Source organism: Anarrhichthys ocellatus, unplaced genomic scaffold (assembly GCF_004355925.1).
Source record: "Anarrhichthys ocellatus isolate YVR2014 unplaced genomic scaffold, GSC_Weel_1.0 scaffold28, whole genome shotgun sequence".
NCBI lineage: Eukaryota > Metazoa > Chordata > Actinopteri > Perciformes > Anarhichadidae > Anarrhichthys > Anarrhichthys ocellatus.
The window spans coordinates 893,673-919,443 of record NW_022280058.1 but is presented as its reverse complement, the minus strand read 5'-3'; the positions used below and the strand labels follow the sequence as shown (position 1 = coordinate 919,443).

The window sequence follows — 25,771 nt, the reverse complement described above, 5'->3', positions numbered from 1 at the left end:
GCGGCAAACTAAATTATAATTTATGAACACGAAGTGCACCGCTTTCCCTTTTTTTCTGCTCAAAAGCAGACTTGCATGTGCAGTGAAAGGTAACGACACCTTTTTGCATTTTATAAATGATTGTCTCTGTTTGTACTTTTAGATTTCATGTTTTCTACTTCAGTGCATCATACTTAATCACCTGATTACTCCTTTATTTTTTCTTGCCCTCTTTTTCTGCACAGCAGGTAAAATGGAAGATGGCCTTTTTTTCTCCCCATTTTCTCACTTTATTGTGATACATGAGGAGAGTTCAACCAATTAAAAAAAGATTATGCTATTTCCTGGCTTGCTCTGAAAGCGATGCGCTTTAATGCCAAAGAGAAATACATTCCCTTTGTTATTGCTGTTGAGCAGTCAATTAAAACTTTGCCCCGCGGCTCAGTCCAGGCATCCAAAAAAAAGTAAAGTATGAATTCCACGGCCAAATCATTCTAATTTTCTTTCGCTTGGCCTAATTTCAAGGAAGTATGTTTGTAAGAGTTTTTTTCTGCTTTTCGACAGCACGTAGCAGTTGGCTGCATTTTGAGGACTTGGCTCTTCTTTTTGCGCTCTAATCTACATATTGTCTCACACTATCTGGCTCTGCCTTCTATTTTCTCTGGCTGTTTATCACAACACACCCATACAGAGGCATCCTCGAATAAACCCTCCGTATACAGATGTAGGACTTCAAAAGATTTAGCAAATAAGCTTTGACTTTATCTGGCTGTGTGTGTGTGTGTGTGTGTGTGTGTGTGTGTGTGTGTGTGTGTGTGTGCGCAGTCCGGTTGAAAATGTTGTGATATAAATACACGCATTCTGATTTTAGAAGAGCTCAATCACTCTGTTCCTTTCTAAATTATACAAAGCGTTATTTATAAGCGTGCGAGGCCTTTTTCCTCTTTGTCCATGCTGTTTTTTCCCCATACGTTGTAGGCAACGTTACCCTCCTTGTTTTTACCGTGTTCTTTTCCGTGTCCTGCTTCACCATTTCTCCTCGTCTGCTTCTTGCTCTCCCACACGCCCGCAGTTTATTTGGCAACAGTCGCTTTGGGGCACGTGGAATCTAATTTAGCCAGTAATCAAGAGCTGAGATTGGTGTGTGTGTGTGTGTGTGTGTGTGTGTTCCTGTTTTGTGTGATTCTCCTTTTATTGGCATTAAGCTAAGATAGACTCTTCTCATTTACCCAGACCTTATAGAGTCACAAGCAAACAAAGGAAATCATGTGTGCTGTGGAAAACAACAAAACGTTTCCATTTTAGCTTTTGCTTCCTGTTCTGTGGTTTTTTTCTCTTCGCTAACATCCATCTGTATTCACCACTCATTGGATGTTACGTAATTTGCTGTTAGTCTGTTTTGATTACATTTTGGACTGTAGTGAAATGGCATCGAGATATAAAGAAACATTTGCTGAAAATATTTGAATTACTTATTTATTAATTGTTGTGTGTATGTGTGTATATATACAGTTGTGTGAAAAAGTGTTTGCCCCCTTCCTGATTTCTTATTTTTTTGCATGTTTGTCACACTTAAATGTTTCAGATCATCAAACTAATTTAAATATTAGACAAAGATAACACAAGTAAACACAAAATGCAGTTTTTAAATTAAGGTTTTTATTATTAAGGGGAAAAAAAATCCAAACCTACATGGCCCTGTGTGAAAAAGTGATTGCCCCCCCCTGTTAAAACATAAATTAACTGTGGTTTATCACATCTTTGGAAAGCTGAGTTCAATTTCTCTAGCCACACCCAGGCCTGATTACTGCCACACCTGTTCTCAATCAAGAAATCACTTAAATAGGACCTGCCTGACAAAGTGAGGTAGACCAAAAGATCCTCAAAAGCTAGACATCATGCTGCGATCCAAAGAAATTCAGGAACAAATGAGAAACAAAGTAATTGAGATCTATCAGTCTGGAAAAGGTTACAAAGCCATTTCTAAAGCTTTGGGACTCCAGCGAACCACAGTGAGAGCCATTATCCACAAATGGCGAAAACATGGAACAGTGGTGAACCTTCCCGGGAGTAGCCGGCCGACCAAAATTACCCCAAGAGCGCAGCGACGACTCATCGAAGAGGTCACAAAAGACCCCAGAACAACATCCAAAGAACTGCAGGCCTCACTTGCCTCAATTAAGGTCAGTGTTCATGACTCCACCATAAGAAAGAGACTGGGCAAAAATGGCCTGCATGGCAGAGTTCCAAGACGAAAACCACTGCTGAGCAAAAAGAACATAAAGGCTCGTCTCAGTTTTGCCAGAAAACATCTTGATGATCCCCAAGACTTTTGGGAAAATACTCTGTGGACTGACGAGACAAAAGTTGAACTTTTTGGAAGGTGTATGTCCCATTACATCTGGCGTAAAAGTAAAACGGCATTTCAGAAAAGGAACATCATACCAACAGTAAAATGTGGTGGTGGTACTGTGATGGTCTGGGGCTGTTTTGCTGCTTCAGGACCTGGAAGACTTGCTGTGGTAAATGGAACCATGAATTCTGCTGTCTACCAAAAAATCCTGAAGGAGAATGTCCGGCCATCTGTTCGTGACCTCAAGCTGAAGCGCACTTGGGTTCTGCAGCAGGACAATGATCCAAAACACACCAGCAAATCCACCTCTGATTGGCTTAAGAAAAACAAAATGAAGACTTTGGAGTGGCCTAGTCAAAGTCCCGACCTGAATCCGATTGAGATGCTGTGGCATGACCTTAAAACGGCGGTTCATGCTCGAAAACCCTCCAATGTGGCTGAATTACAACAATTCTACAAAGATGAGTGGGCCAAAATTCCTCTACAGCGCTGTAAAAGACTCATTGCCAGTTATCGCAAATGCTTGATTGCAGTTGTTTCTGCTAAGGGTGGCCCAACCAGTTATTAGGTTTAGGGGGCAATCACTTTTTCACACAGGGCCATGTAGGTTTGGATTTTTTTTCCCCCTTAATAATAAAAACCTTCATTTAAAAACTGCATTTTGTGTTTACTTGTGTTATCTTTGTCTAATATTTAAATTAGTTTGATGATCTGAAACATTTAAGTGTGACAAACATGCAAAAAAATAAGAAATCAGGAAGGGCGCAAACACTTTTTCACACAACTGTATATATATCTTCACATATGTGTTTCTAAGCTTCAAACACAACAGCACATTAAAAGCTCCTTGCGTTGGCTGTAAATCAGAGCGGGGGCCCCTCTGCTGCTGTGGTCGACTGTGCTGAGGGCAAAGAGGAGCACGCTGGGAAATAAAGCAGGTAGGCAGTGTGATGCTCATAACTTCACTCTATGCTCCTGTAGCCTCTGCAGAGAGGATTTTTTGGCAGGCTAGGCAAAGCGGACCAGTCATAGGTTGCACAGAAAATAAACATCTTTGTTGGAAATGAGGCTGCTCGTTTTGAATTCCAAATGCCCCGCCTCCTACACAACAGAGCCGCTTCACCCGTGTGCCGAATAACCGCAACCGTAAGCTACAAAAGGGGTTCAATAGATTGCTGCTATACCTTGTGAGAGTCGGGATGTTTAAAACTTTCATTCTGGAAACGCCGGAAAATTTTCATGCTTGGCTGAGCTTGAAAAGTCAGGGTTCAGATAAAAATAAAATGCGATGGAAACAGACTTATCAAATATATCTAAACGTACCTGAAGCATGCGATTTATTTGTCATAACATAATATATGTGTGTACCAATGTGGAGACTTGTTCATTTGAAGAAGGTTCCAAACAAACCATGAATCCTTCATGTTGTTCCACGTCCTCACCCTCTCATTACGCAGTGCGGCGGGAGAATTAGCGCCGCGAGCTGTTTACCTCGATGCGCTCGAACGGTGGTGGACGGAGATTGCACATTCATTCGCGTTTCCTTTTTGCTCATGTTCTGCAACATTTGCGCTACATTTATGGATAGAAACCTGACTTGTGCTATGCACCTGCTCTCCTGAAATGTTCTGGTATCTTTCTGGAAAGTGAACTATACTCTTGTTGAATCAAAGGATAACCTTTGTGCAGGGTGTAAATATTCCTGTGCTTTTTTTCTTTTTTTGGCACAGGCTTGTCGCTTGACCAAGAAAGGTCAGACTTAATAATATAGTGACCTAAAGTACTAAAAAAATGCTTTCAAACTTTCATCCCAAAAAAACTGTGTTTCACTACCCACGGTCTCACAGCGGTACACTAAGAGAATGTGGACGAGGGCCATTTATTACATCCCAGAAACCTCTTTAGCAGCACTCCAGTCGACAAAATGAAAAATGAATAGCGGCGTAAATGGCAACAGAGTGCTTAATATTTCAAATGTACAAGTTTTCTTGAGTCATTGTGACTGAAAGCACGGATTGATTTCCTGGAAACCACTTTTATACCACATGGGTTCTATAAAACTCTTTGATTATGAAAGTCGGTCCATGTTGTTTTCACCACACGTATCTGGTGTTGTGTGTGCTGTAGCTTTGTGCAGCACACACATTCTAAAGGCCTGTGAGTTATTATGAGCGAGAACTTCAAATGCTGTTTACTTGATCAATAGGGGGGGATGAGGACGGGACAAGAGAGACATTTTCTCTCCTCGATACAAATACTCTTCAGCCCCGTGTCCTCGTTCATCCAAACCAAGACCAGACGCTCCTGGATGGACTACGGATGAATGAAGGGCTGAACAAAGGCTGACCTTGTGTAGTCGTTTACAGCCGATATATAATCGGTTACTTGTTTACATCTTGTTTGTAAACAATAAATATCAACCGTTCTCCGGTTTCATCTTCTTCAGTGTGAGGGATTTGAGGCTTTTCTCTGTTTTTGGTTAATTGTGAATGGATTATCTTTGAGTTTTGGACAGTCAAAACAAATCGAGGCCTTTGCAGATGTCACCCAGGACTTTGAGAAGCTATCCTCCTTTTTGACTCTTGTCTTGACTTTTTTTGTTAAAATATGAATCAAATAATTGTTCATTTAAAATACTTAGTCATGGCCCTACAGTCAGGGGTGAAACTGCAACTTAATGGGAAAGTAGCAGTTTACAAAGCACTCCTTCACAAACACATTGGTTCAGCGTGTCATGTCTATTTCTTTAATTCAGAAAATTGTATACCACTCACGTTAAAGAAACCTGAAGACAAGCTTTCCGACTAATGGACGTCTGGTCTTTCTGTCCGTCTCTGTCTCAGGGAGACTACGATCCCGTCAAAACCCGAGTTCTCCACTTCAAAATGAACCCGGCCGCGGCCGCCAAGCAGGAGCGCCAGCAGGATGTCGAGGCTCTTCGGGAGGAAGTGACGTGTCTCAGGGAGCTGGTGCGCTCGCTGCAGGATGGAGGTGCTTCGGTCCATTTGCAAGACGACTCCGGTGTGCACGCCGCCAGCCGCAGCCTCAGTTTACCGCCGTCGAAGGAGGTTCTGGGTAAGATCAACAACTGACAAATAGACACGCATCACAATACCACAAGTACTTTATGGCTCTGAACACCGTGTATCGATACTAGAAAGGTATCTGCTGTTAAAACGGTTCAATACCCCGTTTTATTTGTGCCGATACAGTGGGCGTTTTTCTCTCTCTCTCTCATATGCACTCTGCAAATACAAGTTCTCTTGCCGACCGTCCGGCGTTCTGCAAGTACTGTAGCTTAAACAAAATGGCTTCCACTACTGCCCCTTCTTATCTCTCTCTGGAGAGATTTGAACGTAAAGCTGAGCTAATTTAAGAGTTTCTCCACAACCGGTGGGATATTAAAATGTATTAACACACTATGGTACAATAATACACTCCTGTAGTTTTACGGCTTCTTTTCCCTCCCTCCACTGCCTTGAAATGACATCGTCAAAACATGTGCTATTTTTATATTAAAGAATAATAATAATTTAAATGTTCTGTCGTCTATTATCCCGTTCATTTCCCTGATGTTTTTTGCCGTGGTATCGTTTCAGTACCCAGACACTTTAGGCCGGTATCATATCAAAGTCATAATTCTAATATCGTGACAACACTACACAGCCGAGCTTAGGGCCAGACCTATCTCCACAGCGCTGTGTCAGCATAGAGGAAGGTCTGCTATAGGGGAACAACACACCCTGGTTTGTTTGTATTTCTTTAAACCCATCACTGTCTTGGGCGGCTCCAGGCACAGGATGCAGCGATGGTGCTTTTGCAAATTAGTGCAGATAGCAGAAGGGGAAGAGAGCGCTGGCTGAAATAGGGGACCAATTGCAGGTTTGTACACACAGTCTGCATCCAGTTAGCCAGAGAAGGGCCACAGAACACATTTAATGGGGAAATAAATCACGACCAACACTCTGAATCCCTGGGATGGGAACCGAAACTAATCCTGAAATTGTGATATTTCATTAAAAGCATTTTATTCTAAATGTTTCATTTAACATTTCGCACCTAAAACCGTTTACTCTAAACAGACCCTGTAAAAACCTTTTAAATTCTGCGCTCCTCAGCGCGACTCGGAAGCCATGACTGACTGAGACCAACAGTTCTGTGAACCTTCGACTGAGTATTGAGGAGAGGACAGCATGGGCTTCAGAGGGTTAGGACCCCGTAAGTACATGCTCAGGAAGGGCTCAATACCAGCTGTAATTGGGTAGTAACAAGTTCCTCAATGTACGATAGAAACCGCTCCGTTCAGTAGGACAGTTCAGTATGTTTGAACGTTAACTTATTTGATTACTGGGGTTTAGGTAAGCGTGGGTAAGAAGACATGGTAACATGTCACTGTTAACTTAAAGGAAGCGTAAGATATTCTTTCCACACAGCACATGTCGACCAGTCGTCCGGTCCTGTTCCCTTTCAGACCGTTAACCGGCGCCCTCTGCTGGCTGCCACCTAAACCGACGTGAGAAGGGAACTGCTTCACTGCTATCTGAGGCCTTTGTCCTCTGAGGCCTTTGTCCTCTGAGGTGTGAGTACATGACAGACAGCTGGATGAGGAAGGTGTCGCTATGACGGGGTTAAATATTTAAGTAGAGTTCAGGGCGGTTCATCGCCGGAAGTCTGTTGGCTAATTTTTATATTGGCATATTCACTCTTCTTTTCTCTCTCACTCTTCTACTCTCTCTCTCACTCATACTCTCTCTCTCTCACTCACTCAAACACTCACTCACTCACTCACTCACTCGCATACATACATGCATACATGCATACATACATACATGTATGCATGCATGCATGCATGCATGCATGCATACATATATATATATTCACTCTTCTGTCTGGCTCTCTGTCTCTCTCTCTCTCTCTCTCTCTCTCATATTCACTCTTCTTCTGTCTCTCTCTCTCATATTCACTCTTCTGTCTCTCTCTCGCTTTCTCTCTTTCTCTCTCATATTCACTCTTCTGTCTCTCTCTCGCTTTCTCTCTTTCTCTCTCATATTCACTCTTCTGTCTCTCTCTCGCTCTCTCACTTTCTCTCTCATATATATTCACTCTTCTGTCTGGCTCTCTCTCTCGTATATATTCACTCTTCTGTCTGGCTCTCTGTCTCTCTCTCGCTCTCTCTCTCATATTCACTCTTCTTCTGTCTGTCTCTCTCTCATATTCACTCTTCTGTCTGTCTCTCCCTTTCTCTCTCATATTCACTCTTTTGTCTGTTTCTCTCTCTCTCTCATATTCACTCTTCTGTCTCTCTCTTTCCTTTTATTATTTTTTTTTTACACTTCCTTCCACGCTTGTCTCTTCTCTGTCGTTTCTGTCTGCTTCAGACCCATTCTTCTCCCGAGGTGATAACGGAGTTTCTTACCGGTGTGCTCAATTTAACTTGTATTAGAGAATACAGACTTAATGTGTGATATCTGTTCTTATCTTCAAACCAGGGCCAAAGGGAAGTCTGAAAAGGTATCAAAGAGAAACGGAGTGACTGTCATGTCTTTGAGAGTGGCACCGATTTCTTTAACAAAGTATTACTTCATATGCTCCGTGTGACTAAACATTAGTTATAAACCCGGTAGAGTCACTTGTGAAATTAAGAAATGATCTCAAATAGACCTTTTAAAAGTTATTATCTCCTCTTAATACAATAAAAATCCTTAATTGTGCTGCAATACATTGTGGATATTGAGTCATTGTTAATAATATCATGATTTTAGTCAGTTGGATCATTTTCATGTCACTATAAATTAGTGATTGATGTCTTATCTTCCATGTATTCTCCATAAACAGTATCTCGCAGATTTGTGTAAATTGCTGTGGTGCGAACACGATGAATGCACTCGTGAGACGTTCATTTACATTCTAAAAAGAAGATTTTTAAATGCAGCCGGAAAGTGTGAATAGACGACGATGTTTACGTATAAGTGAGCCCTGCTGTCAGTGACCGCAGAGCTAAGTATGCTCTATTCCATTTCTAATGAGATTTTAAACAATTAGGATTTCAAAAAAACATGTAAAATGAAGCGGAGGATTACAGCGACGGGACTTATTCTTTAATTTGGCTCATTTTTGCACTTGAATACCCTTTTTTTTTAATTGAATTAAACCATTGGATGAAGCTGCTGTTGGTAAGTATCATTCCTAGCTATGACTGTGTTTTGATGTCTTTTTACTTTTTTTTGCTGCTGCCGCCCAGGCGCATCCTGAGGGTTACTTTGCAGTGGAAAGTTTAAAATGTGATTGAACACATTGCTTTTGAGCACACACTTCACTTCTGCTGTGGGGCTTTTACATAGATTAGACTTCAGTGACAGGTTTTAATAGTGGTCTGTAATGTAGCCAGGGATTTAAGTGGTTCCCAACCTTTTGCCTTAAGGGACTACTTTCCCCGTCATGGAGTAAACTGCAGTATATTTCATATTTAATTCAATGCATAACTAACGGCACATAACAACTGATACACTGCACAATTAACCCAAATAGTGCACCCAATCACTGCAGGAAGTTTCTGTAAAAACGAGCAATTGGACGAATTTTAAGCAGATTGTTTCTTGTGAATATTGCCTCTGATGCAGCATACTGGAAAAAATGACGTTTCCTTACACTTTTTAAAATCAAGAATAGCCTATGACCCCCCCATGAAACTTTGGCGACCCCCAGTCGGGATCGGGTCCCCCAGGTTGGGAACCGTTGAAGTACTCCCTCTACCTTTACCGCTGTAACCCGTCTCTGCTTTACCATCTTCTCGCTGAGTGATTTTACCTATTGATTCAAGCTTTCATTTGTTTTTACAAACAGTTCATTTTCATACGTTTTACCTGAAGAGCAGTTTCCCTTTCTCCCTTTGAACCTGACTAGTCTTCAGAAGTCACAAGAATGCAGATGCTTCACTCTTCCTAAACTCCTGCTGGTTTTTTTTGTTGGTAAAACAACAGATGATTTGAGTCATTACCCATTGTTTTCATTTCTCCATGTTACATTCTACAGATACCAGACTTTGAGCGTAGTTCAGGTTGGAAACTATATAATTAAGCGCCTCCCTCAGAATGTCTTGACAGGTTTTAGGAGACAGCGCGCAGAGATCCGCTGAGACCAATTAAGGGCAAAAGTCAGAGACCACTAACTTTCTCAAAACTTGACAGTTGTAAAAATCTTCTTACCCCGAATGCTTTGAATTAGCGACTCAACACACATTTTGGCACACGAGTGTGTGTGTACACTTCTGTCTTTGGACAGACAATAACATGTTCATTTCCCAGCGTTTCGTGTCCATTTGTCTGCATAATGCAGTAAATTTAAATGGCGTCTACTTCCTGCTGTCACTTGAGAATTTCCATCCATTTTGGGGGCGCTTTGATAGCTGTCATACAGTGACAGGTTTGCCACAATGCTGAAGTCTTGAAACAGTATTTATCGGCGCTGACTGACACTCAAGAGGAGCCCAGGAGACGGACGGCCACCCAGACAGACACACCCGCAGTCTCTCTAAGTTTATACTTCCTGGCCATATACGTGTTTGATGATGACAAATTAAAATGTAATGGGCTAAGATGTATGAAAATAAGATTGATGAGGAAGAATGCGTATCGGTCGAGGCAGGAGTAGAAGCCCCAGGCTCCTGCAGGAATATGAGACGTATGTGTTTATGACGGCACAAGAGAATTGGTGACTTGTCGGTGTTTGCTGTAAACGGGTCAATAGTCCCGGTTGTTTAATCATTCTCATCAAAGTAAATTCACATTTGAAATGCTTTTGACCGAGTAGAAACGAATGAACACAAGCTAATCTCTCCGTGTTAATCAACGAGCGTTTTATCTGTCTTGGTCTTAACTGTTTTTCACCCTATTGTTTCTGGTTCTCTTGCCTGTTGTTGTTACATGCTCTTGCATTAATACTTACTTTTGTTTCACTTTGGCAGAAATGAGAAGAAAGCCAACGTACAGCAGCGTTTTGTAAATGGCAGGAACAAGATTGAGGAAACTACTTTCCGCTATTTATATTCGGAGCAATTTGTCCACTTTTCATGGAATCTTAGAAAAGAGGAGAACACGCACATAAATGCCTCCGAACTGAACTACGTCTTCTGGCTGGAGTCATAGAAATGGCAATCAAATGATGTTAACTATTGATGACTCTGCCAGTCTCTAATGTTACATTATATTCATACACAATTGCACTCATGTGCATCGCTTTTAACGTTAATAACATTTTGAATACTTGCCTCCATAACGACTCATTTATTTTGCTCAGACAAAGTTGTTCCTCTGCCTTCTCAAATCAAGTCTTCCAATTAAAGTCATCATCGCAAATAGATTTTCAAGCGTCTCCTCTCTGCTCCTGGTTTTCGGAGACGCAGCTGACTGCTTTAGTCACCGCGACACACATTATCGTGTTTAGTTGGACCCTAAGTGAGCAGATGGAGGGCCTAGTGTGTAGTATGGAGCCAGCCATCTATGCTGCATTAGCGTGTACTTCCGTGGAGAAGAAGTCTCGCAAGTGTTTCAGAATCGTAGAGGGGAATGTTGATCATGTGCATAAAGAGTGATGTGATTTCAAAAATACACTGTGAGGATGTCTGACTGTATCCGCCCTAATTTTTGTGTGCGTCTTCAGATTTACGCAAGCAGATGGAGAGCTCGGAGCTCAGGAACCAGAGGCTGAAGGAGGTGTTTCAGAGGAAAATCCAGGAGTTCCGCACAGTCTGCTACGTCCTGACCGGCTATCAGATGGACATCACCACTGAGAACCAGTACAGGCTCACCTCAGTCTACGCAGAGCACATGGACGACTCCTTGCTCTTCAAAAAGGTACATGCATACTTCACATATAGGGCTGGGCACTGTGAACACACATGCATCACTTTGTTTTTTTGAGGACATCAAATTTGGATTAGGCAACTTTGGAAACCAGAAAGCGTAAGCTAGAGTTTAAAAGTATCTGAATGAAAAATCCCAGCCCTTCCCTTTTAGGCCTTCCTTCAAAGCCACTCCCCCCAAAACACATTAAACGCACATTCTGACTACGAGTCCATGAGAGGAGCGCAGCCTATCAGTGTCGTCGATAACCGTATCCAACTACCTCATGTCTCATTCACATGTAAGATGCCACCCAACACATTATGATGAACGTATACAACAAACATGGCTGCTGTTCGTAGTACTTTATATTTATAGTAGTAGTATCAGGTGAAATTTTGTCTGCCTAGCCTTGTGGAAGCACTGGCAAGATAAAGCGGGTCGGTAGGTAAGCCATCCAATAATGTCATTGCTGTCAGAAAGTAAAGAGAGTTTCCACGAATATAAAGGATCTTAGTAAGGGTTGAAAGTGATGCATGAATAATGTGTGACAACTTGAAACTGGATATCTGGGATTTTGTAGCAATAATATGACACGGTTTCATGTAACGACATCAATGTATTTCTAGCTTTACGTACATCTATATACCTCCACGCCTGCTGAAATCGGATGTGGTTGCGTGTGGCTACGAGCCTACGGGCAGCGTGTATTTCTGTAAGCGTCGCGATCATTAACATAGATGTGTGAAGTTGAAAGGGAAGCGCTGTCAACATCCTACAGGCTGTAGCGTCTGTGTGAGTGCTGATATCTGTCTCGTGGGATCTTTCAGGAACACATTTGACCTTGCAAAGGTGTTTATTTTGTTCTCCCTTTTTTCCCCTTTACTGACTCCCCCACATCCACATTTATGCACCATTACACCACGTTACAGCTTTGTACCCGACTGAGGCGTGTGTGTGTCAGGGAGAGAGTGATGACTGGGCAATGTCACAGGGTTGGGCTGCATTAATCGATCACCGCTCCCCATACTCTCATTGAGAGGTCCGGATAAAACCTTCATGTGTGTCCGTCCCTCAGCTGTTGAACGAATCCTGTAGCTTCACAGTAAAAAAAACCATCCTGTTGTGCTCCCTTCTATCTCCTTCTTTCTCTCCTTCTTTCCCTCTCTCCTTCCTGTCCTGCAACACTTTTTTTCCCCTGTCTTTATCTCCCTCTTGTTGTTTATCTCCGCGCCTCTCTCTGTTGCTCTCTGATCCGAGTGTGTAGCAGAAGCTAATCACCGTGTTGTTGCCGTGTTGCGATATGATGGGGGGCCCTCTAGCTGGAACCGACGCCGCGGAGAGAATCCATATACCGGCGAGGTAGAAGGCAGCTCTATTATCTTGGCAATGTGATTACGGCAGTCAAGTGCTCGACGACTGCGACTGTTCATTACTGCCTTGCTCAAGGACTCACTTGAATGCCAGTGGAGTAGAGAATAACACAAGAAATGGAAGGGGATTTGAACATGGCATGTGGGCGGACGCATGTATGTTTTTCTCTCTTCTCGCTGGTGTGTCCAATCTGCTCCATCGAACCCACCTGCGACCCTGCCAGAAGAGATAACTCACTGTCAATATTTATTAACCTCAGACTGCGTCCATAGAGCACGCACATACGCGCACACACGCACGCACTCAGTCGTAATACCCTCATAGTACGCACTGTCACACTCAAATGCACACACACTCACTCCAATCTCAACCCCCCTCTCAACGTGCATGCATACAGATGTGCAAAGACCTACACACATAAGACAGACACTAACACTTCCTATATTAGTATTCAGGGTGTTCTCTCTGTATGACACACATGCCTGGTGGCCTATGGGAGCAGAGAGGCCTGTCCTAGTAATGGCATACAACACTCACACACACAGTTAAAGGAACACACACAGGAATAACAATATCCATAACATGCTCTTTACACGTGTGTGTGTGTGTGTGTGTGAGTGCAATCTGTGTTATGAGAATATAGACTAATTGTGGGATGAGGAACGTGTGAGTGGAGAGCAACTGGGGGATTTTGGACGGGAAGCATAGTCGTCTATACAAATAGGATTCTAATGTTATTCACCTCAGCAACAGGGTTGCCAGTTAATCCTGCTAATATCCCCCTCAAGCAGAGGCACCCAAATCCCCCTCCTATGGTGTAAGCTGTTTAACCTGCGACTGTCACGTTCCCCCCTCTCCCTCTTTTCTCATGCGCTCATTTATTGTTTCATTCTAATGCAAATGATTTCTTCACCCTTTATTCACGTTCACTGTCCAGCTCCTAAACATCACCATCATTTGGTAATTGAAATGAGATGCTTTTCTGTCTGTGTCACTCAGTCACCAGAGACCAATTCCCCCCCCCCAAAAAAAATCCCACAATAAGACACCGAGACCTTGAGGCACACCATAACACTTTTGAAATTTCTGCAAGAATTACATTTTTCGGCAAATGGATGGCGAGTACTTGTGTTTTTGGAAACTGCTCGGATATCCCCTTATTGTCAACATACCTAATTAAGCCGTACATCCTCTGAATGCACTTGGTCTGTAGTTTGTGGTTGTAAAGTTTTATTACGCTGTGACTACCTGAGAGGTTGACAACATTTTATACAGCGGCGTCAAGTTTCCAAAAAAAAAATGGTCTCACTGTGTGAAATGTTCTACGGGGACTAACGTCATCGCACGTAAATACAAATGGGCTCATTCGATCCAGTAGAGTCTCAGCTTTACAGTTATATATAATCTATGCAATTCCAAAAATGCCATGCAAAATGATTGCGTGTTATTATATGCATTTTACCGTGATATGGTGAACGTACAGACGGTTAGTCGTGTTCAAAATTACCTATTCGTTTCATCATTGCATTGACTTTATTTCCTGTTTAATCAAGATGTGCAACGCCACAGTATTTAACATCCCATGTCTTGACTTTTACAGACATTTGTAGACTTCAAAGGCAAAAGGAGTCTAACCCTGATGGCACCTTCATGCTGTTGTTTTTGATCTATTTCAGAATAAAGTCAGAAGTTAGTGTGTGAGATCAAAAGTTAATCAAAGTCTTTTTTATAATGTTGCAAACAAGAATCCAGTACGGTGCAAAAGCTACTCAGTCATAGCTAGTTTATGTGGATAAATGCTGTTTATCAATTAATAATGGATGAATGCAATGTTATGTTAAAATGCCTGTGATGACAGGATTATTCAGACAGGGGGGGGGTGGAATGTGTGTGTTAGGCTAACGTGAGCATGTGTGTGATTTGATAGCTCAACCCTAGGTGAGAGGGCTGATTAGCATCAGTGATTAGGTATTTATGAGGCTCTGCTAATCAGCGAGACGAACATCTTCGCTGTGAGAGCGACCGAGTATTTTCTCCTGAAGTTTCAAGTAGAGGGAGGCACTGCTTGCATTGTTCAACATTAACATTTAGTGATTCAAAGGTTCAGATAAACACAAAGTCCATAAAAGTCAGTCTGACGTGACAGGACTTGGTTGGCTGTTTGTTTTATGCACACTCAGTATTTTTTTGTTAGAAAAATGTACAAAATGTTCATCATATAATGCTGACAAGAGACAGAATGAAGCAGTGCATGTTTCAGATAGACTTTAACATTGAGAAACTCCAGTTGAGGAACTTTAGTTGAGCCATAATAGAAAACCAACAACAACAGATAAACAAGTTGTGTCTCTCTGTAAGTAATCTCCAGAAGCAGACCCTCTCCTGGGCTTCCACACCTCTACTATTGATTAGCTCATTAACAAATAAACAAACACACACACACACTCCACAGCAGAGACTGAAATCTTCTACATGTTCCCTATCGACCGATTGACTCCTCTTTCTTTCCTTCCCTCCCTCCCTTGCTCTCCCGCACTCCTCCTTCACTTCCTTGACTCTCCCTCCTTGCCTCCTTCCCTTCCTAATGAAAGCAGAAGATAGAATCTCAGGGCCAGCTCATAAACACACACTCCCAATTAACGTTCACCCTTAGAGAGACAGGAGGGAAAGCAGAGAATGTTCGGAGGGTAGGTGACGCATAGACGGAGCGGAACGTTTAAAAAAAACGATGGTTTTGGGAAGAAAAAAAAGCAACATAAGTTGTGACTGTGTGTGAGAATGGGGAGGACAGTTGATGAAGTACAGTTTATGAACACTGTCGAGTCTTAATGACCTGTCTCTGTTTTTATCAGCCGCTGGGGAATGATTAACGCCACACCGCGTTTGCCTGCGAGTGTGTGTGTGTGGGTGTGTGTGTGTGTGTCAGACAGCGTGTATGAGCCGTCACTGCCTGAATAGTTAAGTAATTTCTCCGGTGAAGCTTCATTTTTAAAATAACTTTAAGGCACAGCTCAAACCGTCAGGGGCCACGCTAGCAACGGGGCCAGAAGACCGAAGCCATGGGAGCGGTCGGTCGGTCGGGGAGCACGGTGGCCCAGCGGGGCCACAAAGGTTCACGGTGTCGCCCTTTATCACCCGGTGAGGAGCCTGTTCGCTCTGCCTCTCTCATTTTCAGACCAATCACATTTAATGTCACTAGAGTGTTGGTGTTATTTGCAGCACGCACTGGGGCGGCTACTTAAAATGATTAGAGTCGATAAAGGTGTTTTCGTCTTAAGCCATGTCTTTTTATTGAATAGGGAGTAAAGGGGAATGAGTGAGCTCATTTTCAATTGAATGGCAGTTTAAGCACCACAACAACCCTATTGACTGCAGCCGGTAGGGTGTAGAAAAATCATTACGGCTTATTTTAAGAAGGTTGGAGTTGGAGAACCATCCTGTTTATAATCAGGGTTACCCTTTGGCTGTAGCACTGTAGTATACCTATGTTAAGCTGGATCTGATCGATATGTATAGGCTGCACATTTTATCGAATATCAATCGCGATCAATCAATTTTGGCCTCCCACAATCAAATGAACATGCTGAACTGAGATGTCGACGATCAAAAGTCGTGCTCCACCAGGGGGCGATGGAGAGCTTTTGGGGAGTCGTACTCGGGGCTCGAGCTTAAGGACGTCCAGTCGTCCCGCAGACGATACAAATAGTATCGGGGAGGATGAAACTTAATTTTGGGAGAGAGTTGAAGGAAAAATACCGTTACAATAAACGAACGGTAACGTTGCAGTTAACGCTAGAAAACCTGAGTGAGTGAGCTGAGGAGTCCGAACTCTGCAACAGCTCAAATGATGTTGAAAAGAATTAGAATGCTCTATGTTACTCATTTTGCCAAATGAAAATGCACTGAATTCAGGTGAAAAATAACCTTATTTTAAGTCTCCTTCTAATGCAAATATTTGTTCATTAGCCCGAATGTAGCACCCAATGAAAGCAGCGCTGTTGATTTTATTTTGCTTCTAGAAGATGCACTGTGAATACGTTTTATTTTGATGCACAGATCTGTAGCAGCAATGTACGTGCTTTAAATTACAACATGTAGGTGAAAGCAGTGCTCCGTTTATTTAAATGTGTGCAGAATCGTGATCTCAATATTAAAATGATCGTGGTTATCATTTTAGCCATAATCGTGCAGCCCTGTGATGCAGAATAAAGACCAGTGCAGGTCTAATAGAATGCTCTGTGAAGATGCTGAGCCATTGAGTGTGTGTGTAACGTATGTTTGTTTATCTGAAATCTCTCCCAGTGTGTGTGTGTGCACACGCATGATCTCTTCATGTGTGCAAAACAGCGTTGATAATGAAACTAAAAAGGAAAGATGAGCGGGTGTTTTTAAATGTTTTGGGCAGAGACAGAAGGCATGCTGGGACTGAATCTCATTTTTTGCTCCCTGACTGAAACAAAACACTCGCTGATAGATCGCTGATAGCGATGAAGATAAACACGAGCCAGGCACTAATAAACAGTAAACACAAAAGGCTGATGGGAATACAACAGTGACTAAATTAACCGCTCTTCTCCGTGAATACGACTTTGTGTTTTAAAACCTTCAGAGAGAGAAATCTCCGAGTTAGAGTCCCAGAGAAAGCAGAGAATGTTGACTCTGATTTCTCCCGACAGTTTCCTGTCCTGCTTGCCCTCGGGGTGCGTGTGAGTGTGTATGGATGTGTGTGTGCGCGTGAGCGCTTGTCGGCGTCACTCCGGTTGATCGGAACATATGTCTGCTGTCTCCATGGTAACACGATCCGCCAGAACAACACTGAAGTCCAACTGAGGTCGTGAGTGTTCCTGAGCGGAGCAGACTCGCACATCATGGTTGTCTTCACCCAGTCACTCACGTCATTTCACCGGCACTGTGTGTGCATTTAGAAAGCATCAGTTTGACTGTCATGTTTCAAAATGGACTTGAACATGATCTCGTGTACTGTAGAGTGAATGGATGCTATTGATGAAAATCTTCTAAAGGGGGGGGGGGGCACTTCAAAGTTTGTTTATAGGAGATCTACTGCGCGTGTGGAAGGCGTTGTATCGAGCCCTTTGTGGCTCCAGAGGGAGCGGCGTGAAGTCTGATCACTGAAGGCTACACGCGTTTGAAACATCTGAGGGTGTGGAGCTGGAAAGAAGCAAAGATTACTCGACCTCCGTAGCTCGAGGCTAGCAGCTCGGGGCTATGTTAGCCGCTACTAGCGTGTCATATCCCCGAATCTCACCGACCCAACGGTCAGTTGCATTGTGGGCAATGTTTGGCACCAGGATTAAAGACGATATTTATTCAGCTGCAACGACTTTGATCCTTTTTAACATTTGTTTTTAGCTAAATTGGTGGAGTGAAGTTTTCCCTTTTCTTCCCCCCTCAGTAAGAACAGATGAGCGGGATGCTAACGGTGCAGATCCGTAGCATGGTAGCTGCAATGCTTCGTTGTAATTAGCCACCTAATCTCATCGCTCAGAAATTGCCACTTTGACACACAAACCGGGTTTATAGAAGACTACTTAAGTGTCATTTTATGAACTTGATGTAGGTTTGTGTTGTTTAAGTCTATTTGCAGCTACGTGTACTGTGCATGTGATGTACTGCAAACCAACAATGATGATGTTTGTGCGAATTTTCATATTTGTATTTTGGGTTTCTACTAGAACACTCTTTTTCTCATACTGTCTGTCCTAATATACCCATAGTCACCCTGTGTCTGAAGCTTTTCACATTATTTATAACTCTTGGACCTTATTTATAATAAAGAAGACATTCAAATATCACTTTTTATACACAAATTCAATCAAAATATAGGAAAGCAGTTAAGCCCAACATGCAACCAAAGTGAGATGCATGCATCATCTTCGTGATTCAAACAAACAACCTTTCATTCTGTAACGGTATTAATGTTAACAAACACAGCATGACTGCTCATTCACAGCCTATTTAGAAAAACTCGCCTGTTGCTGAGCTTCTCAACATTCCAGCCACTCGATCCTGTTTAACCGTTTTTTTTTGCTTGGAGTCCAATCTGAAATGCATACAGCATATCATGTTTCCTATTGAGCTCTGGCTGTAAATCCCCCTGCAGCAAAATACACGTTGGCTATGTTGTCTGGATGTTAATGGCTAGAATTCCAGCCCGGTGGACGGGTTTACTCTGTAATAGTCCAGCCTTTTGTTTAATTCTTCAGAGGTTGTTCACTGAACTCTTAACGAGCTGATTAATAACCCGTCAATCACGCATCAAAGGTGACGTTCAGGGCAGAGCAGCAATGCACATGTGGAGTTTTCCCCTCTGTGACAAAAATAATTAAAAACCAAACATTTGAGAGGGAAAACAAACAATGGAATTGCAGTTTAAAACCAACAAGGACACAATTAACAGTTGCTGATGGCATTTCTGGGAGATTAAATGCTAATGGCAAGGCTCCCAACATCTTGATAAACTCCTGCCAGAGGTAGAAGAAAGCACAGCAAATGTTCTTCATACTCTCTAGATATGAAATGGATTCTTTAATAAATGTTTTACTGTGAAAGTGGTTGAGTTGATAGATATTGTGGGACTGTGTGCCAGCGAGGGGAATGACTCATAATAAATGTGATGTTTAACTCATTTCAGAATACGGACCCGGGGCGCGGTGTGCCACAACCAATGGAAGTGGCCGTAGTGTTTCCAGGTTGAGTGTGAACTTAAGAACAAGGCTTTAAAATGAGTTATCATTTAATTTGGGTTTCGGTTTTATTAATAGGCTTGAGTCAAAGATGGCCGCTGCCTCGAGGAATGCGAGTGTTAATGTGACCTGGAGGAGTTGATTCATTTAGACTCTTCATGACACAGCCAGGTTTCAGGAAGACACAATAAATGTGATTACCTGATATTAAATCATTTACTAATGCAGCTTTAGACGAGTCCACATTTAATTATCCTATTTTGTTGCACTGTTGCGTTGGTGGTGTTAACTTTGATTAGGTTATTTTGTGTAACTCATCTTCCGTTTGCTTTCGATTTAATTAATTTAAATGGCCGTGGGGCAGACACAGTCTCCATGGGTTTGTTTTGCGTGGGTAGCCGCAGAGAATTGACTTTAAAAAAAAAAAAGACTGCGACTCTGCTTCCTGGTCTCAACTTTGTTAGATGACAAATAAAGTAAAAGGATAACAGTTGGAAATCTTTCCTTTTTTTGACAAATTGTGCAAATCGCTGTGGATTTTATTTATTTATTCATAGGCCTACTCTATTTCTGACGTGTCAGTTTGGTCATCGGGCAAGTAAAACGTTTCAGCTACAAAGTTTAATGTCGAGTCCTGATGCTGCATTTAAAATATGAGCAAAGAGAAGCTAATGAAAACTCTGATTACACGTTTGGTGTGACAGAGGGCAGGGGGCTCCCCTACATAGGTGTGTGTATGTAGGTGTGTGTATGTATGTATGTATGTGTGTATATATATGTATATGTATATGTATATGTATATATATGTATGTATATGTATATATACAGTACTATGAATACATAAGAACAAATGGCTGAAATATCAAAAATGATAGTCTGTGACAAATGTAATCATCTATTTATTTAGCCGACATCGTGGTGAAGTATTTGATGAGCTAGCGGAATCATTTCTAAAAGTAAACAAAAGACTTCTTTGACATTTAGCTGCATCTGAAGTTTCAAACTGACAACTGTAACTAATTCACCATGTTTAATGTATTTGTGCGTGTGAGGATCAGGTTGATGAGTCGATCGGTAAGCCACGCAAAAAATAGTTCCCTGTTGGATGTACATCGTCATTTGTTAATTATTGCCCAGACACATGAATACCGCTTTAAAAGCGGTAAACAAACAGCTGATTAGAATATAAATATTGATGGAATTAATTATTTTTGGTTTGAGCTCTACTCTCTCTCTCTCTCTCTCTCTCTTCATCGTCCTCCCGACTGCAGAAAAATGCCAAAATCTGCATTTAAATTGAAAGCTATTCATCTGCATATTTCTGATTATTCACTTAATTTGCCTTCTGTTTTTTTTAACCCCACCAATCAGCAGCCGTGCAGCAGGAAGTGTTTGTTGTTGACGCCGCTGCTGTCGGTGGGACAGCGTTGTGTGGAGGCGGGAATATGTGTGGGTGAAGGTGGGATCTGAAAGGAGGCAAAAGGTGTAAATGAGAATTGAATTGGATGTTTTAGATTTTCTATTTGTCTCCACCGCTGCATTGAGATGAACTGGAGAGAAATCAATGCAGCAGACGGAGGACGGAGCAAGACGGGTGAAGAAAAGTCCCCCCTGTTAGCGCTGGAGAGCGGAGACGAGGGGTCAACTGATCTGTGACCAGCGTGTCGCCACCTCAATATAAGCCCATCTGTCACGTCTGAGGCCTCTATTTAAAGAAATGAAGTTGCAAAGTAGCATGTCCTGTCTGCAGCGACAGTGGAGCTGTCTCACAGCATTTAATGACCGCGTAAAGAGCCGGGGAGAGTTCAAATGTAACGTGTAGGAGAGTGACGATTAATCGTTTACAGATAACAGAAACGAGAATGCAGAGAGCTTCTCCAAGTTGTGCGCTTTCTTGTATTTCTGTGGTTGATTTGAGTTTTCTGTTCTGCAACATCCAAAATGAGCATAATGGAAGTCTGTACAGATTAATAAGGTTTGGTACATTTTACGTGCAACAATAATGTAATTATTGGGGAAAGAAGCAATAGTTTATTATTAGCTGTTAAATTATAACAATTACAACCACAATTCTTCCTTATCTCATATATCTAAATGAAAAGTATATGTTTTAAGTATAAAAAAATGAAACGCCACTTTAGTCAGACAGATTGGAAAGAGCGCCACGTCTCGCATGGCTGTTGCCCATGGTAACCCAGTGCTTTTTGGATGAGTGGAGACAAGGGGGGGGGGGGGGGGGGGGGGGGGGGTGGAGGTTGGCAAATGGATTTGTAGAAAAGAGTCTGAAGTGTGCAGGAGTCTGGCTATTTATTTGGCCTCAATCTGGTGGTGTTTTTTGTGAGATTGTGAAGGTTCTAAGTGCAGTGAAGGATTGTGGGTAATGACACTTTTCAGATCGGATGCTGCAGACGTCTGTGTGTGAACGTTAGTGTAGAAACAGGTACTGTGGCTCTTAAGCTTGCTACAGACTGCTGTACTGGTCTTCTCGTTAGAGTTGCATTCATTTTGCATCACTGGTTTTATTTAATGTTGCTGTAAATGCATCCTCTAGTTGCAGAGATCTTAAAAGACGAGACCGGCATTACTAGGATTTCTGTACGGGTTGTTGCTGCTGCAGGAGTGGGCCGACGCATGTGTACAATAGAAGGACTCCTGCTGTGATTAGCTGCGAGCAAAAACATGCAAATAGTCACGAAAAGGATTAATTGCAATAGAAGTTTCGATACTACTGTGTTGTTTTGGTCGATTCCTTTTGAGGTAAAAGTTCAACCTTTCTCCATGTGCATGGCCCAATGCATGCTGTGCAGCGCAAAACAAAAGATAACTAAATACAATTTTACACAATGTAGAGGCAAAGCTCGATTCAAGAAGACATGCAGTGTTGCCTCTTATCTTCTGAATCCTCGCTCGTTTTGGTTTTTCATGCGTTTCTGGCGAGCACCTTCACTCTGACTCCGTCTACTTTGAGAGTCGGAGCATGATTGTCATTCAGGCAGCATGCCGCTCCTTGGTTGGATGAGGTCACTACAAAGCCCCGCCCCGCATCTCAAGCCAGGAAGTATCGATTTCCTTTAATTGGACAGACTAATGAAAGGAGGGGGAGAATGGGGTAGCACTCCTCATCTCCATTGTTGAGGTCTGTTCAGAATCTCACATCTTTTGATTCTACCGCTGATCCCGAGGAGACAAATCCACATTTTTCTTCCCACTCTTGTCTGTTTTTACTCATATTAGGGAGACTGTGGTGTTACCTTAACCCCACCTTACATGTGTTCTGCATCGCGCTCACGCCGCTGAATGAGGGAACTCCAGTTATTTTCAAATATAAACGGCACCTTGTTGTTTTCATAAAGGTCGGATATTGTTTAAAACACCCATTAAGGAAGCGTGAATATGCAAATGTGCATTGATAAGGTCGATATTTGAATAAAGCTGATTTTGAAAAACCTCTCTTGACCTTTCATTAACTTGTTTTTGTATTTTTCCATCCAAGAGGAAAGAGATGCGTAGAATAAAAATAACAAGTGTTGCTCAATGTTTCAACCATCAAAACTGCACTATTTAGCCCTCATATAATACATGTGTAGTTTTAACCAAAAACTAAATCAGTAAGTCACCAAAATGTGGCCTTAAAGGTGATGACAAGCAGAAAAATGACACACCCGCTTCATCTGAACCTAAGAGCATGATGTGTTAACCAGATAAGATCATAATCGCATGACGTCACGGCCGAGTACTTTGTCAGGCAGATTAGCCGATACAAGTACAGCCTCTGTGAAAGCATGCTGATTGTATTTAGTTGTTCAGTAAATCAGTAACGCACGTATATTTGTGTAGCAACTGTTAATCAATTCAAGAATTATTTTTCGGGGGTTTTTTTCAACCTGTTTTTCGTCCTCGTGACAAACCGTCGCATGTTCTCCGACTTCTCTTCAGCTTTTAACACACATTTACCCGAGAAACGCAAAAAAAGAGAAGCTATGGTGAGAAATTCTAATTTATGGGTTAAATGTTGTGTTCAGTGGTGTAACTCTTCTTTTTCTCCATTTATACCAAGCTGAGTGTAAACTATGTTATCATGTTAGAGTTAGGGAGGAGAGACATTGTGTTAAACAATGGGGAAACATCCCCGGCATGACGATCACTGTTATTACAGGCTTTACGCTGCAATGTAAAACGATACGGATGCAGCAGGTAGAGATTGAAAGCAACATTATTATACACACACGTGTGTACACGTGTTACAGACATTGAGTTCTCCATGGTAACTGGTCTTTGATGCATGTGTCCCATGTTCCCAGAGCCCCGGCCGTTTCTAGTGTCACGTGCACACACACATGTTCAGATGAGAGCAGCAGCCTGAGGACATGGCGTAAGCTTTCAGAGAGGAAACAAACACCCGGGACCGTCGGGGAAGTAAAGCCACAGAGTGAGGGCGCTGAGACGGAGCGGTGGGAGGATGACGTGAGAAAGATGGAGTGATTAGAAAAGGTTTGCCCGGCTGCAGCGGCCAGGCCTGCGTGCTACAGATGGATTTAGATGTGGCAGATGTGTTAACGTTGGTCCATTGTGCATATGCTATTGAGAAAGTCACAGCAGTCTTACTCATGAAGCAGATTATTGGAGATGCTTTTGAATTATTGGACCCCTTTTTAACGACAGTATTTCATTTCCAAAAGATAATAGAAGGTGGGTAACCGGCTGAGTGTAAATGATGTTGGGTAGGAGGAACACATTTCTAACGGTGTGAAACTTCCCCGGCATCACCAGAGTTCTCTGATTAACGCTCTGGATGCAGCAGGTAGAGGATAATGAGAAGATAAATTATTACACACATCATCACAAAGTAAAGACAGGAGTTCACATTTCAACCAGCGTGGTTGTGTGTCATGGTGGCCCAGTAGTGTGAGGTGCTTCCCACACATCCAGCTGGAGACCTTCGTTGCATGTCGTCCTCCATCCCTCCCTGATTTCTTCTCTCCAGCCTCTCGACTGTAGACAATCATAAAGGGCTAATTGCCAATAAATACTGAAGAGGCGATGCTGTTGCTTTGTCTCTCAAAGCACCTTGTAAACTCTGTTTTTAAAGGTGCTATATAAATAAAGTTATTATGATTATTATACCATCCATCCATCCATTTTCCTCCGCTTATCCGGGGTCGGGTCACGGTGGCAGCAGGCCAAGCAGGCTGACCCAGACTTCCCTCTCACCGGCAACATGTTCCAGCTCATTCTGGGGGATCCCGAGGCGTTCCCAGGCCAGCTGGGAGATGTAATCCCTCCAGCGTGTTCTGGGTCTTCCCCGGGGTCTCTTCCCAGTTATTATACCACTAGGCTCATACCATACGACTTGTTAGCCAGTATGAAAAGATTGTTAATAAAACTCGTAAACTGTACAAAAACAGCTCCACTACTTTCTGGCATTTTATTGGCCGAACAATAGCTCGATTATTCTAAAGAAAAATGATCAGCAGATGAATAGATAACGACACTATCTGTAGGTTGTTGCCCTGATTGAATAATAGCGTCATAAAGTGACTTAAGGGGTCATTTAAAGTACTCTTTGAGGAGACTCCACTAAAGCAGAATTCTACCAGATGAACCACATTACGTCTTTTGAAGTAAAGATGAAAACAAAACTTTCACTGCCATAAAGATCCACCAGTGTTTTAGCGGCGTGCTAGCTCGTAGCCAGCGCTGGCTCTACGAGCTCCTGTTGGAGTATTTTTGTACATTCGGTTTAAGAGCCACATTGAAGCAGCGAGTCATTGGGCCCGCTTCTCTCTCGTGTGTTGAGCCTCGGTTTAGCGCTGTGCAGCCAGCCAGCCAGCCGATGCCATTAGTTCAGTCATCCTCTCCGCTCAGCCCTTGGAGATTTGCCGCTGTAGACACAGAAGTGAACAGCTGAGTTCACCTCAGCCCTGTTGTGTGTGAGGAAGCACACTAATTGGTTTATCAAGTAGGTTACACAACACCACTTTCTAACGTCCTGTAGCTAAAGTCTATTACATTTTCAAATAATAACGCTGAGCTCAAGTGGGATTAATTTTTTATATTATATATATTTTTTAAAGGTATTCCGCTCCAAATCACACCGTGAACATTTACTTAGTCGGGATTTCAGTAAAAAAGAAAAAAGTGTCCATGTGGGAAATCATATAATGCCGTATTAACTTTTTCTTTGCGGACCTGCGCCGTCTGTTTTACGAGCCTTCTCACGATACTTCAAATAAAGATCCGTGTCTCTTGCACACATGACACGGGACGCTCCTCAGACGTCTCAATATCTTCCCTGCATGTCGTGGGACTCTGCTCCTCGCTGCCTTCCTCCATCCCTGCGATGCTTTAATTACTTTATCCCTCGCTTCTCTCATCCCTTTCCCCTTCACTCCATCGCCCCGAGCTGCTCCTCATTCCTTTTAATTAATCCACACAGATTTAGACACCTTCACCCTGCTGTGAATGAGTGCCCCCCACACACACACACACACACACACACACACACACACACACACACACAC

The 25,771-nt window shown here is 42.5% G+C and overlaps 1 protein-coding gene across 3 annotated transcripts in view; it reads left to right on the top strand.

Moving 5' to 3' along the window:
- Positions 1-25,771, top strand: part of mad1l1 (mitotic arrest deficient 1 like 1) — a 47,876-nt gene that overhangs the window by 21,234 nt on the left and 871 nt on the right. For all 3 annotated transcript variants that reach the window (XM_031863196.1, XM_031863194.1, XM_031863195.1), the window contains exons 16-17: positions 5,176-5,407; positions 10,991-11,184. In XM_031863196.1, coding sequence (XP_031719056.1) covers positions 5,176-5,407; positions 10,991-11,184 — 426 coding nt within the window. The remainder of the gene's footprint in view (positions 1-5,175; positions 5,408-10,990; positions 11,185-25,771) is intronic.